Raw genomic sequence first — 21,214 nt, forward strand, 5'->3', positions numbered from 1 at the left:
CCCAAGTTAAGGAATGGCGTCACTGATAATATCATGAACTCGAGATCACAACATTACGCTTCACGAATTATTCTTGGAAAATTCTGTTTGAAAACCAACTCTCTTCAAAAATACTTCCCTTATGTCTTACTAAAACCTAGAATTTAAAATAGCCTTAATAAAGGAGGGCAATACGCAACTATAGGAAGTATATCAACAAAGTGATTTTACAGAAAGATTATTCAAAACCACTACAACATTCCCTTGGACCAAGCATACAAAGCATACAGCCCAAGGGCTGTATGAAGTCTAATAACAACCACATGTTACAAAATCTATAAAAGAAGTAGTTACAAATATTCATATTGAGTTTCAGATTAGAATAAGGTCACACATAAATATTTACACTTATCTAGCAACCCCAAGGGGCTATTATACCTTATCCATTATCTTAGCCTATGCCAAGAGAATTATCCTAAATATGTTGTTTCTACTGTTTTGGACACGCCTTTCATGTCATGTGTCTTTCTTTCTTTTCCTATACTTATAATTCTTTTATACGAAAATCAGCTGATTATTTAGCTGTAAATCAAATTATACTACTTAAAAAATGAGTCGATGAAAAACACTGTTTCCCTCTTTTTTGTGTAGCCCGCCATTGTTTTCTTTCTTTGGCCCTCATCTAGTTCTGAACTGAAGAATTGACATACTAGGTCGCAAAAGTAAACATAATAAAATTGCATACTTACGATACAGTCTTTGGGATTGAAGTACATGAAACACAAATGAACTTTGTGACACGACAGACGACCCCTGTCATCTACTCCCAATAACAGCTTATGAGGCACCAATGCTCGATTGACACGTGCTACGGCTCGCTCTAAAGCACGCACAAGCTAGAAAAAAGATCAACTGTTATAAGTTCAGAGATACTGCTAAAACCACCTCTCATACTCTAAAAAACATTTAGAAAACAACTTTGTAGGTCCACAAGATAAAGGTGAGGCATTTGAAATAAAAAAGGGCTATGATAAAGGAAGAAGCATTTTAGACTACAGAAATTAATTCTAGAACCCATGGAAAGTTTACAGTAGTTTCAGCCCTTTGATTTTGGCCAGATATATTTCTTCTTGAAAAAAAAAAAAAAAAAAAAAAAATACAGTTTATATGAATGTAAAAGCAGAACTGAAAAACAATCAGCTAGCAAAAAGATCTTCTAAACCAAGTAATTGCTTTTATGAGCCTTGAGATTGGTTTTCCTGGATGTATTAACTTGCCCTTATAATTCATTTATTTGATACATTGCACGTGTTTTTCCAAAAGCAAGATTTATCCAAAGGATTTATTAATTGTAAGTCTTTAATAAATGCAGACTTGGTTTTATGTGGAGATTTTGTATTGAGAGGTGTGAGGAATAGATTATTATTACCTTTATGCACAAGACTACGGAATTGCAGAACTAAGTTTTTCTTCTTTTTCCTTTTGTTTATATTTAATGTTAATAAACAATGACGAAAAGCAGATAAGCATACCATACAAACATAAGAAGCTCACGAGAAATTTTCTGAAGACAGGGATTAAAATTCTATCTACTCAAATATTTTTGCCACATGGCTAATAGCCATCTTAAGCAAAATATAATGTAACTCCTCAAACAAACAAACCAAGAAGAATCTAACTCAAACAAGAATCTCATTGTCAAATAGAATATAATAGTGTTGTCTAAAACCAAAATCGTCTAAAAAGCGATACATAATCCGATTCTCTTTCCACTACTACTTATCAATCTGCTTTCCATTAATTATACAAGCTACAAACTGAAAACACGGAAAGAACAGTTTACAGTTTACTTTTTTAACTGAAAGTACGGAACGACAGTAAAACTCAAAACGAACAGAAATTACTCCATATATGAAGGCGGCTGTCCCCTCCTCAACGCCTCACTCCTTACGCTAAGGTTTGACCCTTTGTCACAACTCTGCTTTTTAAAAGCAGAAAAAGCTTTAAAAAGCTTTTTTAAAAGCTTTAGCGTAAAGAGCAAGACGTTGATGAGGTGACAGCCTCTTTCATATACGGAATAATTTCTGTTCGTATTAAGTTTTAATGTAGTTCCTTACTTTCAGTGAAAAAAAACTTTTTTTTATTTAATTTATGAACGTTTTCAACTAATATAGGTTCAAATTTGGATCACCGTACATGAAAAATTACAACGAAATTTACATATTAATTGTTGCAGATTTATACCGTATATGAAGGGTTCCCCCTCCTCAATACCTTGCTCTTTACGCTAAAACTGTTAGCACTTTTAAAAAAGCTTCCTATTCTAGTTAAACGGCCCCCGTGTATGAGTGGAAGCTCTTAAAAAATTGGACAAACAGTCAAACTTTAGCGGAAAGAGTAAGGTATTGAGGAGGGGGCAACCCTTCATATATGGAATAATCTCTTTGTTTTTCAAATAATGTCAGTAAACCTTGCTCACTCTCTATGAAATACACCCCTCTCCCTTACGGAAAAGTCCTCCTTAGAAATTTCACCAAACGTAAAGTGCACCCCCCCCCGTCAAATTCCCTCCAGACAGTTCCATCTTCCCTTAAAATCTCCCCTCCCATTAAAATTGCTTGCAGACGATTCAGCCTGAAAAATTTTCAAACCATTCTTTCATTTGAATAAGACCTTAGTCTCTAATCGGTTTCTCGATCACTCCGGAAATGCCTACTTCCGTGGAAATTATTTCCCGGTAATCAAAACACGCGGAAAAAAGCCCCTCGATAATTCCCCCAGAACATCTCCATATGAAAAATTTGGCAAAGAGAATGTAAGACAATTAAAAAGAATTTCGTAGAGTAATTCTGTCCCCTTATAATTCCTATATGTCCCCTAATTATAATTCTGCCTCCTTACACTAGGGGGATAATTATATCCCTCTAGTGTAACATTTTCCCTGGAATATTCAGCCCCCAGAAATTTTCCTCAAGGAAGATTCTCCAAATAGAAATCCACCCCAAGCAGATCCCCCCCTACCCCCAAAAAATGTCCGGATACTTCCCAATAACAGATACTTCACGTAAACAATGGGAAGATTTCATAACTTACAGGCTACTCCCCACGGACTGCGGGGGGTCATTTTACACCTAAAGACAACTATTTGATCTTTCAACTATTCTGAACAAAAGGGCTATTTTCCCGTTCGAATGCACATTCTCCCATTCTTCTAGGACCATTATTTCGATACAATCATCCCTGAGAAAAAAAAAAACACATCCATGAGCTGTCTTCTGCCAAAAATAACAAAATTCCACATTTTTGCACATGGGAGCTTGAAACTTCTATAATAGGGTTCTCTCGTACGCCGAGTCTGGTGGTGTGATTTTCATTAAGATTTCTATAATTTTAGGGGTGTTTCCCCCTATTTAAAAATCAGGCAAATTTCTCAAGCTCCTAACTTTTGATGGGTAGCAGTAAACTTGATGTATTTTATATATTTTGAATCAGCATAATAAGCTGATCTTTTCGATGTATCTATTGATATTAAAATTCCGCTTTTAGAGCTTCAGTTACTATTGAGCCGAGTCGCTCCTTGCTCACAGTTTGTTACCACAAACTGTTTGATTAGATTCATTTTTATCAAATCTCATTAAACGGTGATAACAAGAAATTAGACATATTAGAAGATCAAAAACAAAATAGCATAAAAGTAGTTCGATAATTTTAATAATGAGGAAAAATCTGAAAAACGTTACCGAAGCATTATTATGGTGATTATTGAAACCGCAACAAGCAAGTATTTGAACGAGGGTTCAGCCTTACATTGTAAATGAAGGTAAACCATAACAGCACAAAAATAGATTTGTTCAAAAATCAAACAGACGTAACATAAAAGGAAAACAGAAAATAACTAATACAACTGCAACGTTCCTGACTAGCCCCTAAAACAAATATATTTATCTAGAAGTACAGTAGTAAAGCAGATCCGATCCAGAAATAAACGTTAGAAGAATATGGAATAAACGTATAGATTTCCAAAGTTAATAGAACAAAATTAAATCCCTTTAATATAGTTTTTAGACCAAATGATCAAGCCTAAGACCCAACAAGTATGAAGACTGTCGAGAAAAATACAGGACACTAAACCTAAACAAAACAAAACTAATTTCCTCAATTTTAATACAAAAAAGATTCAAAATTTTTTTTAGCCCAAGAACGACTGCTATAAACTTAACAAAAAAAGACACTGAAAAATAAAGTCTTGCATAGGTTAAGATAGGCTATCCCTTCTTGCGAAATCTTAGAAAATAAACTCAGCCCACTTTAATACTGAGCCACGGTTGTTTAACTTTGTCACGTTTTTATTTGGAACTGCATGCATTCACTCTGCTTTCTGACCTTCGTGAAACTATCTCTCCTTCCACTTACACGTCAAAATTAGGTATTCCTAGAGTCATCGAGGGGAGAGAGAACCCCCAGGCCAAAGCCTCAAAGAGACCAAGTAAGAAAGAAAAATTAAAAGTAATTAAAAAGAAACTAGATATGGAAACCTCTGTTACACCTTAATTGCTTCTTATTTAATTTATAATAAATTTCAATCCTAGTGAATAGAAAAGAAAACAAATTTGTTGTCAAAGACGTTTAAGAAAAATTCCACATTCATTTGAATTGGTGCCGTAATAAAAAAAGACAGGAGGGAGGAGGAATTCATCCCAGGGTTCCAGGTTTGTCTTTTGAACACATTGGGCATATCGATTTACTTATTTATACATTCAGCGTAAAGTAAACTGCCTACCACTATGCTGTCACTTTACACCCATGGAAGATTTTTTAAGGAAAAAAAAATTAGATACGGAAACCTCTGTTACACCTTAATTGTTTCTTATTTAATTTATAATCAATTTATTTCCTAGTGAATAGAAAAGAAAACAGATTTGTAGTCAAAAACATTTAAGAAAAATCCCACATTCATTTGAATTGGTGTCGTAATAAAAAAAAGACCAGGGCGGAGGAGGAACTCATACCAGGGTTCCAGTTTTGTCTTTAGAAAACATTGAGTATATCGATTTATTTATTTATACATTCAGCGTAAAAGTAAACTGCCTATCACTATGCTGTCACTTTACACCCATAGTAGAAAATAATTAAGCTTTTATGGTAGTATCTTATATAAATATCAAACTAATAAATAAATTTAGGTTGATTACCTTGATTTTAACGTACATACAGAAAAAGATGGCACCAGCATTCAAAATCAGCCAAATAATACCGCAGCCAAACAACGTAAGGCCTCTAACACCAGAAAATAGCAGTGTGAGCAGAATTAAAAATGCAGACATGATCCAACCAATGAGAACACGTTTGTAGCAGATTATATATGCATTGAAGCGAACATCATTAACTAGAGTTTCCATGGCTGCCACGTACTCTTCTACGGTGAGCTAGAAATACATGAAAAAAATTCCAGCTATAAAATTTAACTTATCCTACAGAACAGTCAAAACTGTTATCAATCAAGGAAATTTAACAGGAAAAACAATTTAAGAAGCATGTTGTCTCAAAAATATCAAGGCTTTGTTGCGGGGATTTGGAGGAGAGGATAGCAGATTCAGTTATATTTCTGAATCAAGTCCAAATTAAAGATTAAAGAAACCCTAAAAGAATCGCATAAAAGAAAATCGGTTAAAACACGAATTAAACCTATTGAATGTCATGAACATTGTATTACTGAGTTGAACTAAAAAATTCAAAAACTCTAAGGTTATTTTATCTGAGTTTTCAAAGCTTCAACTAAAAATTGTTTGTTTTTTTTTAAGAAAAAGAAGAGCAATTTTAGCGTAAAACCTCTTCGTGGGTTTGAACAAAACACATTTTGGCGATGTGTCATCAACTTTATCCAAATGAGGAATAAAACATATGTGGATTTCTGGAACAAGTTTTATTGATAGAATTATAACATTTCGCAAATACTAAAGACATATTATTATATAGTTATCTGAACTTAAATTTGCCCGAAAATTGAACCACCACAGATTCATATACAAATCCTGTCCACGAGACATCTCAAACTGATTACATTTCGAACACATACAATTTTACTCAGAATGTTTTCTCCTGTATTGCTTAGAAAGAAACAATTACAGCTAAAAACAGGGTTTGGAGTCTCCGTCTCCAGAGCTTAAGCATACAGGTATCAGAGTTTTTAAGGGTGAGCACAAGGATACTGGACACTCCTTATTCTATGTAGCAGGACCGGTCAGACTAGCGGCGCATCGCCAAGTAATAGATAGCACCGCAGATATTACAATGATAATAAAATGGATTTAGATGGTGGATCTCCTGACAGACTTTATACAATGTTATTGATGACACCAGGCTCTGCCCGTACATCTTTCAGCTCGTAGCATTTTTTGTTTGAGCAGTTGTGAAATCTTCGCTTCTATTAATCTAACGTGTCTTTTAGATTTCGAATTTTTTTATCCTTGATCCTGGAGCCATTTCATTCAGCAGAAACGATTACCACTACAAAACCAAAAATAGAAGAAATTCACAATACATATTACTTGTTCAAAATATGATCTCATCTGGTAAAAAAAAGAACAGCAATTTGTGTTTATTTGTGAGATTTAGCAGGGGAAAAAACTTTAAAGCACATTTTAGCATTAAGTCAATCAAACTGATTTGAGAAAAAGATATTCCGTGTCTGCCATTGAATAACGGCGAAAATAATTTTCGTCATTTCCAAATTTTAGTCCGTATTCTTAAAGAACTTCACAGCAAGCTAAACAAATCAAAGAATTAATCAAATAATTTTATACTAAAATGTTCATAATCTTTAAAGTGAAATAAATTGGTTTCCTCTCAGAAGAGCTCAATAGCTTTACTTGTCCTTTCATGTAAACCCCCATAAATAAACAACTCTGAACTGGGTTTCTTCTGCAACAAAGATACCTGTACTTTAGCCAATTGACTTTGAAAAAAATCAATATGCATTAATTGATTCAACTAATCTATTTCTTTATTATTATGCCTGAAGGTGCTCAATCCATCTTTTTAAATTCTATACAAGAGAAGAAAAAGTACTGCCAAAAAATATGCTGCAAACATCCGCAATTTCCCCACAATAAATATTTTCCGCAATCTTTTCTGAGTATAGTGTATTCTTTTCACTGAGAAAGTTGTAATTCAGCAATTGTTCACAGACCTACAGCAAATTTTGATTGCAAAATTTTTGGTTTGTGAATAAAACCTTTAAACTAGGTTATGACCTAATTGAGGTCGTTATGAAAAAAACACAAATCGAAAAGATGACTAAAGCCTTAATGTTTAGTTCATATTAATAGCAATGGAGGCAATTTATATTATCACAAACCCTTTGAATGCCAAACAAGCGATTATAGTTGGAATAGCATGGCCAGTCAAATAAGATAATCTAAAATGAATGAAAACTTAGGATAAACAATCACTTTCTGAAAATAAAAACTTTTTTTAATATTTCAAGTAAAAGTGGTTGAGCTAGACGGATGAAACTTTCGGAGATTTTTAAAATTAATACATGAGAATCTCAAGTGTTAAGTATTCTAAGGAATCATCTCAGGCTAAAATGATTCCTGAAAGTTTGGCTCACGCTACTTAACCACTTTTTTTTGTATTTATCAAACTATGTTTGTCTAGAAATCAATTGTTTGCTGTAATTTATGCCTAACAAACATTGATGCTAAACATACATACAAATGTAGGACAAACAAGCTGTTTGACATTTCCTCCAAAGAATGAATTGAATGGCCTTATGTATAATTACTGCAGATTTTAGAATACACCAATTCAATTATTCAACTTTATGTTGAGTTTATTTAAGAGGTTGAAGAATAGAACGAAAAATGATGTTTTATGTTCAAGTCAACATGATTTTCAACTATATTTATGCGTTTTTTTTTTCGCCAACAATATCCAGGCTACACAAAACAAAGAACAAATTTGAAATATACTATGATGGCAAACTTTCTGTTTCTATTCTCTTTGGTAATGTTCTATATTAAACAACAAGGTCATTTATGACATTTACGCCATAAATGACATTAATTGTATTAAGCAAAAAAAAAACAACACAATAATAATTAAAGAATTAAAAAAAGCAGGGGGAGTTAGTAAACAGCTCCCAGTCAGGGAGTTACTATAAACCCATAAAACATTTTCCTATTGACGGGAAAAGAGGGGTGGGCTTAAGCTTCTGAATATACGAAAATTATTTCCCCGCAACTATCAACCGATTCTTAGATCTTATGTTTTGCATTATACATTTTGTGATGAGTTGCATGCTGAAATACACTACTAAAAATAGCTTTGATAAATCGGGTTTAGGCGTTTAACCCACTTCCCCCGCGAAAATTTCCCTACATGCAAGATTGAGCAGCCAATGAGAAAGTACAAAATAGGTATCTCAAAATGTCGATCAGATGTCCTAAGGGGTAATAAAAGGACCAAATATCAAAAACAGGTTTTATGACAGGGACTGGTTGGTCTCCAATCACTTCCAACTCATATAAAAAACGACTAGAACTTCCAATTTTTGATCGAACGGGCATTTTTTTTTCTAGGACCATGAGGCGGAGGAGGGGGGCAAGGAAGGGGCAGCCCTGCTCCTATACGGAACAAATTCTGCTCATTTTGGGGAATAATGTTACTCTTTACTTTCATAATAACAGCGTAGACCAGAAAAATTCACAAAAATTAAGAGGGACTAAATATCAATTTCTACCTCCCACTCCGTCCTTCCTTATAACAAATTCTGTATTTAGGCTACCTGAAGGCGTAATAAGGGGTGGAAATGTTTGTCTGTACGACTTGAAAAAACAGAGCAATAATGCATAAAACAAAGTTTTAACACACTTTTAAAAGTTTTTATGTACCCCCCCCCCCCCAAAAAAAAAAGTTTCGATACAGTCCTCGGGATTACATATCAATTTGTACCTCCATCCTCCCCCCATATCTCCCTTAGAACTAATTCTGTATCTATTTAAATCAAGGTTCATCATAGCCATTTGGTTCATCATAATCGAAAGGTCTAATAAATATGCCTCTGGAGATGACAACACCCCCCACAGCTTTAAGGAAAGGGCTGTAAGTTTTGCACTTTCTCCATGGCTTATAGTATTTGTTAGTAGGAATATACGGACAGTATTTGAGAGTTCTAGTCCTTTTCTTAGAAGTCAAAAGTTAATTGGGACCAACCAGCCCCTCCCCTAAAGCTATTTTTGATATATGGTCCTTCTGTTATCCCTTAGCACATCTGATCTACATTTTGAGGTGCCTATTTTGTACTTCCTCTTTGGCTGCTCAATTTTGCGTCTGGGGGAATTTTCCGGGGGGAGGGTATTGTCCCCGGGGCGTATTTCCCAGGAGGGGGGTGGGAGTAAATAACGACTCCTAATAAATCGTAGCAAAAAAAAATTCAATTGAAAAACTCTCTTACACTTAATTCTGGTGCCATTAATTCTTCAGGTACAAGCTCTGGTCGAAAGCGGGCAGGTGTTATCCAAGGATATTTTGAGTTAGTCGGTAATACAGTAACAATCAACTGCCCATTCTCTAAAAAAAAAAGGTTCCAGTTACAAACACAAGTTCTAAGAATGAGTCTGAAACTATCAAACGACGAAATGTCTTTTTCCATTTATGTCAACTTGACAAAGGATATATCAGTGAAGTAGGGGGGGAGAGGGAGGCAGGAGCGACCTGTGGCATATTCGAGTCAATAGACAGCCAATAAGTCATTACATAATCCACTAAAAATAATTTTCTTCAAAAGAATTTTTTGACCAGTCCATCAAATCCACTTCCCTCTCCTGCACAAGTCCCACCAAAAAACATTACTGTGTAAAGTACCCACAAAAAAATAGTAACACATATTAAAAGTTTAGAGTTAAATTTTAACAAATTTTCAACAGTAATAAGCTACCTTAGTCAACACTAACAACATAAGAAATTAGCAAACACTAGCTGTAAATAATGACAAGAACGTAAATAAGGAAAATCTAACAGAAAATTTCAGAAACACTTTAGTTTGCATTTACTAATGACGAAACTGTTAGGGGTCAATTCCCTCCCTTTGCCAGGGTACAATTTACGAGAGCAGTATTTCCTAACATTTTAAAATAAAATTCAGCAGAATTACATCCATTAATTCGAATAAGCAAGAACTAGCTTTCCCAGCACATCCATTTCTGACATACTCCTCTGTATCTCTCTCTTGGCATTCATTTTTTCTTTTAGTTTTGTTTTAAACCCTATTGCTCCTGCGGAAAGCGTCTCTGGATAATTATGTTGAAATGAAGATCTTTCCAGTTTCCTCTCTATGTCTCTCTTTGATGGGAGTTAAAAAATAGTACATATGTGTATATAAGTAGCATACGACCGTTTTCCTCTTGCAATAGTTTCAGCCTTTTTAAACATATCATGCAGTGAAGGTGTGATCCTACCTTGATTTGGAATAGTAGTAAATGTTAAATTTTAGCTCAGTCATTATGTAAGCATTGAGCAAAAGAAACCTTGCTTAGACGTCCATCCCTGCTTAATCAGCATACCAATATAATGTCTACTTGCTGAAAAATCACACAAATCAGAGTTTGAAAGGGGAACCATAATTGGACATACCTCCAAAAAGGAGATAGGGATTTCACCCTGATATGCAATTGAACACCCCTCCCCCTCTTCTCTCTTGGAGAAGTGGAGAATATTGGACCAAAAAGTGCTTCTTGTGTCTTGATCAATCATGACCTGAAATAGACAAAAACCGATGTTTAAATTTATAAGAAAAAAATGAAGTTCAGATAAATTAGCCTTCAGATAGCAGAGCTTCATAAATGTGAAATTAGATTATATTCCTTAGTTTCATCTCCATCAGCTGGTAATGGTTAAGAGCCAGTAAAACCCATGGTCAAGCCTTTCTGTTTTTACCAATCACTCCCAGAGTAGGAGATAGCGTTTCAGGTGTTTGCTATTTATCTTTTCTTTTTTTGCTGTCCAGTAACTGCTGAGAGCATATGAACTACAGTTGCTTTTTTATGCTCATGCTTACTAGTTCTTAAACATATTTGCATTTGCCCATATTCTGACAAGAATCTATCACAGCAAGCTACAGTAGCACAAACTGTACACATTTTTCAAGCAGCTTCTGAAAGCCCCGGTGTCCCAAAATTCTGACAGATAGCTGCCCACAGAAGAGTTTCCAAAGTTCTGCAGCAAAAGGTTGTAAAGATGGGACCTATAGAGTTGTAGTTTTTGTTAGATCCTTCAATTGAGTTGCTACATCCCATCTTTTTCTCACATGCAAAGCAACTCAACCTAAGTAACTTTTTCTGTTTCTTTGGTTTACTATTGGACAAATCTATCCTAGCTGGCTCCAATTGCAACAAACGTGATCTTTTTTTTTACAAACATTTCCTTGAAACTTCAAAAATCACTGATGTGGATATTGTGGTTTAGTGTGATTGTAAACTCTTTATACACAATTTGCAGATAAATAACAGAGCCACAAGAATAGAACTTCACAATCCAAAAATATAATGGAGATAAACCCAATTTAGGTAGAGATCTTCCTCTAATCTCAACTAATTCAAACTTACAAAGCATATGATTCTTTTTTTTTCTTCTTTTTTTACTAATAATTGGTCACTTACTGCAAACCTGTTGGTCACAAAGATAGATTTGATTATTAACAACAACACAATATAATAAATTGCTGACCAACAAACCCTCCCCCTGCCACAAGATTGGTCCCAGTTGCCATCCCCCAGAAAAACTCAAAATAATAGCCTAAAATTCACATGTTTTAGCATTTAGAAGATCTTTCCCTTCCACTAATATCATCTCTTCTGGATTCTGCCTCTATACACCTATGATAACCAGCATACCTACAAACAAATCCCCTTGACCCTATTCAGAAGGATCCACAACAGAAAGATTTGTATTATATTTCTTCGAAATAAAAATCAAAATAACCTAAGAATAGATATTATGTTATGCTTAACAAAAAACATGCATATCAATGTTTTTCAGCAAATAAGGAACAAAGCTACCTACTATACGTTCTAGTAAGTTTTCTTTTTCCACCATGCATTGTCAGTTTTTCTGTTCCAAAAAAGCAGTGCTGTATGATAGTTCTAGATGGTAAAAAAAAAAAAAAATCAGATCTAAAAAAAAAACTTATTTTCATTTTTCTTGAATATCAGAGGGCTAAAATATAAATATGGGTCAAATATTTCCAAACAGATAATATTACTGTGTCAAAAAAAATCGTTAGTTTTCAGATAAAGCAAGGGTTTTTAATGTTTGTACTCTGCCTAGTTATAAACTTTGTCTTTACGTAGAAAATAATAATAATAAACTTACTAAAGTCATTCTGAGGGCCTCCTGAAGGACTTTCTAAATTTACTACCACTGTTCCAGAACCATTCACATTTGGAGGAACAGACATCATTCTTGCAGGTTTAGAAGTTATAGGCTTTACATTTGAAGTAGGTGTTCCCTTACTGGTTGTAACATCTGTCTGTTCATCAACATTTATAACAGCTATTGACTTCTTATCTTGATTTGCTTCTTCAAATTGGACCCACCTGGCACTTTTAACTGAACTACCTTCCGATATGGCCCCATCTTCCTGGCTCATAGTCTTATAAATTTACCTGAAATCTGTAATTATTATCATCTGATATTTAGCTTAGGCTAGAGCAATTTTAAGGTTCTATGAGTTGAACAAAAATGGCTAAAATAAAGAGTATGATATCAGACCTGGCCATAAGTTCAAGCAAACAAACATAAAATTGCTTTTAAGTTTTTGGATAAGCAGTCTTTGAATAACCTCAGAAAATATAAGGAAAAGCAATCAGTTTTTTTTCGTTTTCTTAATCAAAAACATAGTATACTATAGATTTGTCTTGTTGCAAAATAGGGAAAAGATACTGGCAAAACTTATAATAACAAAACAAAACTTCATAATCAACATGTCCAATCAACAAGACTAACCAAGTGGCCATGGAATCAGTCCAAAAGAGGGCAAAAAAATGTATTAAAGACCTTAATGATTTCCTTTATCCACCCTGTCTAGTAAGCTCAGAATACCATCTCTAATGTATCAACACAAACGAGGGGATGTGACAACAGCATACAAGCTTCTAAATTCTGGGATACCACTCATGACATTTTCCAACTTGATAATTTCAAGAGAACTCGTGGTCATCCTCATAAGCTTATCTGGAACTGAACAAATACCAGACTAAGGAACAAGTTCTTTTCGAAGAGCTGTCAGCTTGTGGAGCTCCCTAACTGAAAAAAGTAACCTCTACCAGCATGGATGTATTCAAGTCATCAGCAGACAGGGAGTAGCTCAACAAACCATGGTGTACTATTTAGCATGTCAAAGATGCAAACTATCATTACTGAAGCTGGCGGGCACAGGATTTGTCCTATTGCTAGCAAATTTGGTTTAAGCTAAAACCATAAATGTAAAAAGTCCCATTGGTTTATCACATTACAAAATAAAACTCTGATTTTGACTCAAACACAAGCCAGTGGTGGCTTGTAGTAAGCTGCTTGCTATAAAAAAGGCTCACTGTTCCATTTATGAAGAAATAATTCAGAAAATCAAAACCTGGGAGTAAATTTTACAGAGTTAAATTTATATTTTATTACATTCTGTTTTTTTTTCAATTATTTGTGTTACAAGATTTTAGTAAACAAGTTTTATAAGCCTCACTATTAGCTGTACTTATATGTTCTCTGAAACAGTTTAAACTAAATTTCAACTGAACTGTAAACTGAATCTTAATTTGCAATTTAGAGCAAAATTGAGGTCCATACTGGATCTGTTGTACTCTGTTCTGAGATGGCAAAATTTTGTCAACGTGTTAAAGAAGAGTGACATGCAGTGAGAGAGGTCTGCAGGAGAGATGCAATGTAAGCCCACTTGATAACAGTGACCACAAGATAGACATGGTCTGTAATGAACGTTCTTCAGTGGTTTAAAGCTGACACCTTGGTATATAGAACACTTCACTTCTTCTTGCATACTTTTCATAGCACCACTCGATAAAAATATAAGAAACATCAAAATCGAAAATTTGAGAAAATTCCAAAAAAAATCGGAACGAGATGGACTTTTCCGGAATTATTTCCGGGAAATCTGTAAGAGCTACGGAATTTTGTGCTCCGGTTCTCGAAGAGACAAATGAAAGTTCTACATGAGTTCAGCATAACAGTATTTCTAACAAGTTTATTTCCGAAGCTAGGGTCGTCTTAACTTGACGCCAAACATCGAACGCAGAGTTTCTAAGAAAAAAACGGTTTTATTTTTTTTATGGAAAACTGTTAGAAATTTTAGGAACTTCTCTGGAACTTTTTTACTCTGTTTCACGTTTCCCTTCCCTCTGAAAAATCTCAAATTTTTAACTCTTACCACTTCGGAGCTACAGGTCGCTGATCACAGTGAAAAAAAAAAAAAAAACTACAAAAGCAGTAGTGTTGCTCTGCAACACAATTAGCTTCAGCTTAGTGGAAAACTGCACTGTAGCTATATTTAAAAAAATATATATTTGATTGACATTTTGGTTAGGTTACATTTTGCAAGCACACCTGATTTTGCACTTAACCCCTGATCCTGCCTAATGTACAAATATACAACCCCAATTATACATATCCTATCTACCTCCCAAGTGCCTCAGTTGTCTCAACTATTTACCTGTACATCAAAATTCTTGATTTTGTACTGGCTAAGAGATAAGTATCAAATGATTAAATAACTTTAAATAATATTAGAATACAATTCTGGAAAATTCAAAGTTTTATACCAAACTTGCATGTAACCCAAAAACTGGAAAGATCATGAAAAGAATTGTGAGGGTTAACTTAATGAGTCATAAAAAATGCTTTCTGGTAAGTTGCTTGACATAATTTGCAAGTTTGAGGCAGAATATTCACAACAATATTAGCAACAAGCATTACTTTTTATTCTTCTTATAATACAAATACCATTTTTTTGATGTCCTTCAATTTTCTGAGAACTCACTAAGAGTTTCACACCAAACAATTCTTAACAGACATTTGGTATTTTCTTGGATATGGCTATTCCACTGGTTATTAGATGAAAAACAAAGGCTCAACATCAAATGGAAAAGAGGAAAAATTTGTGACAAATTTCAAAGGGTCCCACCACTTTGTCAATTTCTCTTCCACTATTTATGAAATTTGGGCTGTTTCCCTGTTGTAGTGTTGGTCAAAAATTAGCACAGGAAATTTCTGTATTTGCTAAAATTTATCCCAACCCCTCCCCCCTATAGAAATTCTGGATCTGCCACTCAGTCAAGTCAAGTTTGACATAATTTGCAAGTTTGAGGGAGAATATTTATAATAACATTAAACAAGCATTACTTTATATCAAACATAAGAGTCAAATATGATATTGTTGTAGAGAAATTACGCGTAGCTTTCGCCCTCTGCATTACCAAACAAACATTAAACAATTATCAAAGATTTAAATGTTATAGATCAATGAAATTCAAATAAAATATAAAATAAAACACAAATCAAATCATCTTCTATTCTTGCCACCCCCTTGTAACTAGTAAAGAGCAAGCAACCGAATAATGCCAATCAAATGCTACCAGTTGAAAATATTTGTTGAAGACACAAAAACTCCCAATGCATTTAATATTTCTATCTCTTTATCTTTACTAACATGGGTAAAACCTAAAACAAGAGGGGTGGGTTCTCTCAATAGTGAAACGAGGGCAGTCTGAGAGGATATGATCAGTTTCTCATCAATATTTGCACACCTATAAAAAAGCACGACTTGCTATCTGTCAGATGATATAATGCTTGACATCATCTGGACATTGCATGCCCAGTTCTCAGATGGAAAATATAGTTTGTGATTTTCCTATTTGGGTTTATAAGGTGATGTGGGATACAATGCCCTGCAAAAAACATATATATTAGTAGTTGCAATACAGATTTTATTAATTCTAAGAAAATTTGCAGCAGAATATATTAACTTTGAGGATTCATTTATAGTGAGAGCAACCATCCAAGTAATTGGGTGGTGAATAGCCTATTTTGCAATACTGTCAGCAATTTCGTTTCCCTTAATCATTATGTGAGAAGGAACCCAGATCATTTTTAGTTGAAGACCCTGAGAAGACATTATTTACTAAATTTTTTGGTGTAGATGAGCAACAATTGGAACAACTTTTTCATGCCTCTTTTTCAGAACAGAAAGAACACTTTTAGAATCAGAGAAGGTAACAAAAGCACCTGATCGAACTTCCAGCACAGTATCCAGAGCTATTTGGAGAGCAAGACATTCTGTACGGAAAATAGAAATTCATCTGAAACTCTAATCCCGACTGATTAGCCACCCCATTCAGAAAAAAATGTCTATCAATGACTTTCCATCTTTTGAGACCAGTCCATCAGTAAATATCTTTTCCAATTACAAAATTCAACCATTTAACTAATGTTAGTTGATGAAGGATTTGAGAGTTCATCTTAGTCTTAGCGTTATCCATGCCAGGGATATTTATATCTATGGCATTTTCTATGTTATTAGAAAGATTGGAGGAAATTTGAGTCTGCCAAGAAAAGATTAGATTTTCAGGAACAGCAATACCATCCAGCAAAAAAGTCGACTTGACAATGGCTGGACTACTATATGGCTTCCAATTTCAACAGAAACTGTGTGATTTGTGAGACACTCCTTGAAAACATGGTGGTTTTGATTGGTGTTAACTTTTATAAAATAATTAGGGGAAAGTTTCAAGAACCTTTCTTCGGACAAAGTGATATTAATTTCATTGCATGGTGGTGCAATGGCTTTACCTTTTAGCGGTGTTGTTACTAGCCCGAACGTTTGGTGGGGGGGGGGCAAGAGACTTTATCAACTGGCTAGCCATTTTTACTGACTGTTTTTGTCAATAATCGTCATAATATCCATTTCAAATACAATGTTTAAAATCACTGCCCAAGTCGGTAAAACCGCTGCATTTACCAACCAAGATTTAGATTTTGGTAAATATCATGTCACTATTGTTTATTTATATTGTTTATTTAGCCAAATGGAAAGTTTTGGCACCGTCTGCAAATAAATGGCGGCAGTAAGTAAAACTGCTGTGATTACAGACGAAGTTCAAAATTTATCTAGATGACATATCAGTATTTTCATGGTCTTTACTGAACCAAACAAAGAATTTTAGCAGGATTGGAAAAATTGTTGCATAATGCACCACAACTTTACTGACTTACTTTTTTTACCAAGTGACCAATAGCCATTACTACATGTAAACAATGGTCAAAGTTTGTAACTTGGAGCCCCTCCCCCAGGGTCTGTGGGGAATTAAGTCATCCCCAAAGACATAGTTATTAGGTTTTTTGACTATGCTGAACAAAATGGCAATCTCAAAATTTTGATCCAGTGACTTTGGGCAAAAAATGAGCGTGAAAGGTGCCCTAGGTGTCCTCTAATTTTTTGGTCACTTAAAAAGGGCAATAGAACTTTTAATATCCGCTAGAATGAGCCCTCCCATGAAATTCTAGGCCACTGGGTTGATAGGATCACCCCAGGAAAAAAAATCAAACAAATAAACACACATCCATGATTTGTCTTCTGGCAGAAAATATAAAATTCCATATATTGGAAAGATAAATTTTGTAGATAGGAGCTTGAAACCACTACAATAGGGTTCTCTGATATGCAAAGTCTGATGGTGTGATTTTCGTTAAGATTCTATGACTTTTAGGGGATGTTTCCTCCTATTTTCTAAAATAAGGCAAATTTTCTCAGGCTAGTAACTATTGATGGGTAAGACTAAACTTGATGAAACTTATTTATTTATAATCAGCATTAAAATGCGATTCTTTTGATGTAACTATTGGTATCAAAATTCTGTTTCTTAGATTTTCAGTTACTATTTAGTCAGGTCACTCCTTACTACAGTTTGTTACCACAAATTGTTTGATTATAGACATGAATAGTTTCTGCAATCCATCTCAGCTAGCACTCCACTTTTGCCCAGCAACAGCACACATAAGATTCAACTGTTTTTCAAGTGTATCTGTCCAATAAGAAATCTGATTATTCTAATTTAACATATTATGAAGCCAGACACTAAGAAACTTCACATTCCTGACAAATGAATCTAGAAAAAATCATGCCAGTGGTTTTTGGGATAGAATTTTTTTATTAAGCCATATTGACAGTTTATCAGTTACTCCCTGGAGCTTTGACTAACAAGTTTCAGGAGAAAAGCCTTCAGTTCAAAGGGCTAAGTCATCTGCATATAAGGTACATTTTGTTGAGGGCATATCAGCCAAAATAATATCATTAATCACTATATTGAAAAGAAGAGGATTCAGAACTCCTCAATCTCAATGAATTTATCTATACATGAGGTTAAGGCAATTGGATGGTATGATGATGGATCATAACAATCTTATTTACCTTTTAAGAAGCAGGAGAAAGAAATTTAATGGAAGACCTCTATGCATTTTGTTGTGTACCAAATCTTTGCCCATTGGTGGTTCATTTAGAGACTGTATTGTAGAAGTTAAATCATCCATATAAAAACCCTAATCAAGATTTTGGAGAGACCCTGGATCAAGTATTACCCACCTGTCCCCATGTGTGCTATGCTTACCTGCTTACAAGAAGTCCATGCTTTTGCTTTGTTTATTGTTTGTTTTGGTTTGCTTATTGTGTTTTATAATATAGGTGCTTGGGTCTGAATAGAAGAATTATTCCAAATTCTACATGGAGTCAGAAGTGAGATCAGAAGCAAGAAATCTGAGATGGATGTCTGACAACCTTAATTGACTGGAATGCAGATAATTTGAACAATGAATGGACATAATTCGAAAACCATGCAAAACTAATGTTTGATCACACCTTATCTGGAAAAGCAGAAAAGGTTCAATGTGCATAGCTCCTCATATGGGTTGGAGATAGAGGATGTAAACTTTTCAAATATTTTATACTACAGAGACAGACAAAGTTATTCTATACCTTAAAAAGTTTTGAGATTATGCTGCACCAAAAACGAAACCAAGTCTTATCATGGTAAGTGTTTCAGAAAATACACCAATTGGATACAGAAAATGTGGATCAATTCATAACTGAACTTAAGATTCTTGTCAAAACATGCAGCTATGAAAACAAGAGCGAGATGATCCACGACAAGACTGCAACAATTTGCAAAAAGCTGTAGGCAGAAGGAGATGGACTGACACTTGAAAGGGCCATAACAATCTGCCATGCTTATGAAACGACCCAAGCACAACTGAAAATGTTTGAAGAGAAACAGGAAACAAAACAAGAGGAAGATGCTGCATCAAAAAACTGGAAGAGGTCTGCTGCTAAGACTGCATAGTGCTACTTCTGTGGTGGACAATATACAAGAAACCATGTATGCCCTGCAAAAGGAGAAACTTGCTCGAAGTGCAAGAAAATCAACCATTTTGCCAGAGTTTGTAAGAGCAAAGTAGTTAATTTTGTGAAAGATTTGCACAGTGAGCACTTGCCCAGTGGAGAGCTCCCAGGCAACTCAAACTTAGGTGAAGAGTCAGACCTCTACCTGTAGGGATGCTTGTATGGATGTATTGACCTGATCAATCCTAATAAAACAATTAAATGACCATATTACCCAATCCCAACATTTGACAATGCCATAAGCAACCCAGATGGAGTTGCATATTTCTCTAAGCTTGATGCACGGTCTGGATACTGGATACTACAGCTGTCATAAAAAAGCATATTACCTTACAGCGTTTAATACAATCTACAGACATTACCACTAGAAGAGATACCCATTTGGCCTTATATTGGTACAAGATGTGTTCCAACAGATGACAGAGCAGGCACTTCACAGCCTAAAAGGACTTTGCATACTAGTTGATGATCTTCTCATCTATGGCAGAACTTGGAAAGGGCACGTTGAAAGGCTAAAAGAAGTCCTTCAGCACGCCTGAAAATTAGGCATAAAATTCATCAAAATCAAATGCCAGTTTGATCTGGAAATAGTAAGCTATTTTGGCCACAAGATGAACAGAAATTGCATTAAAACCAGATCCTGAAAAGCTACAAGCCATTAACAAAATCCATGAACAAAAAAAAAAAAAGAAGGACTACAGATTCTGTTAGGAATGCTGAACTTCCTATCAAGATACATCCCCAAACTGTTATCCAAAAAATAACCCCTAAGAGACTTATTTAAGGATGAATCCTTCATCCTACAGAATAACCATTGTGAGTGCATCAAGGAATTTGTTTTGTCTGGATTAGCATTCTTCAACCATAGCTGCAGAACTATTGAACTTAAAGTTGATGCCTCAAAATACAGTCTAGGAGCAGAGATCTCAGCCAACAAGAATAGATTTGGATATGCATCAAGAGCTATGAACAAAACAGATCAAAATTACTCCTAGTTGGAGACATAACTTTACATGATAGTTTACAGGTGTTAGCATTTTCACCACTTCATATATGGCAGAAAAGTCAATGCAACAACTGATCATTGTCCCTTAGAAACTATCCTCTTAAAGCCACTACAAAGCACCCCTTCCAGGATACAGACACTAATGATCAAAATTCAGCCTTATGACCTCACTGTCCACTACCTACCTGGCTCCAATATCCCAGTACCTGATGTTTTGTCCCAGCTCCACCTCCCCAACACAGACAGGATGATGCATGCAAACATCAAGGTATTTGTGCATACCATAGCAAACCATATGCCTCTCAGCCATGCGATACTTCAGGAAACCAAAGACAAAACCAAATCGGGCTTACAATTAAAACAGCTTGAAACTACCATCCAGGAAGGTTGGCCATCTTTACAAAACCAATGCCGCCCCAACATCAGGTCATGCTGGAATATTCAGCATAAGCTATCAGCTTTTGATGGAATGCTATTCAAATGTCCCCAAATCATTATACCAGCATGCCTATTGGACAACACATTGGAACAGCTTCACTCTGTCCACCTTGGCATAGAAAAAACCAAACAAAGAGCCTGCATGCTTGTTGATGTCAAAGCTGACATCAATAAATTTATCAAGAAATACGGTACCTGTGCTAAACAACCCAAAAGAACTGCTGATAAGTTCTGCCATTCCTGTTTTACTGTGGGAGCAAGTAGGGACTGACCTGTTCAAGTGGAACAAGCAGTAATACTTGATCACTGTGGACTACTATAGCTGGTATTTTGAATTA

The 21,214-nt window shown here is 34.9% G+C and overlaps 1 protein-coding gene across 5 annotated transcripts in view; it reads right to left on the reverse strand.

Annotated features, from left to right (window-relative positions):
* Positions 1-21,214, reverse strand: part of LOC136033678 (uncharacterized) — a 37,013-nt gene that overhangs the window by 9,722 nt on the left and 6,077 nt on the right. For 4 of the 5 annotated variants that reach the window (XM_065714515.1, XM_065714513.1, XM_065714514.1 and 1 more), the window contains exons 2-5: positions 12,352-12,644; positions 9,437-9,552; positions 5,172-5,405; positions 729-875 (exon numbers count right to left, since the gene is read on the reverse strand). In XM_065714515.1, coding sequence (XP_065570587.1) covers positions 729-875; positions 5,172-5,405; positions 9,437-9,552; positions 12,352-12,628 — 774 coding nt within the window. In that variant the 5' untranslated portion in view covers positions 12,629-12,644. Of the gene's footprint in view, positions 1-728; positions 876-5,171; positions 5,406-9,436; positions 9,553-12,351; positions 12,652-21,214 lie in introns of all 5 variants that reach the window. The other variant, XM_065714516.1, reaches the window with a different exon arrangement.

The sequence above is a fragment of the Artemia franciscana genome, chromosome 12 (genome assembly GCF_032884065.1).
Source record: "Artemia franciscana chromosome 12, ASM3288406v1, whole genome shotgun sequence".
Classification (NCBI taxonomy): Eukaryota; Metazoa; Arthropoda; class Branchiopoda; order Anostraca; family Artemiidae; genus Artemia; species Artemia franciscana.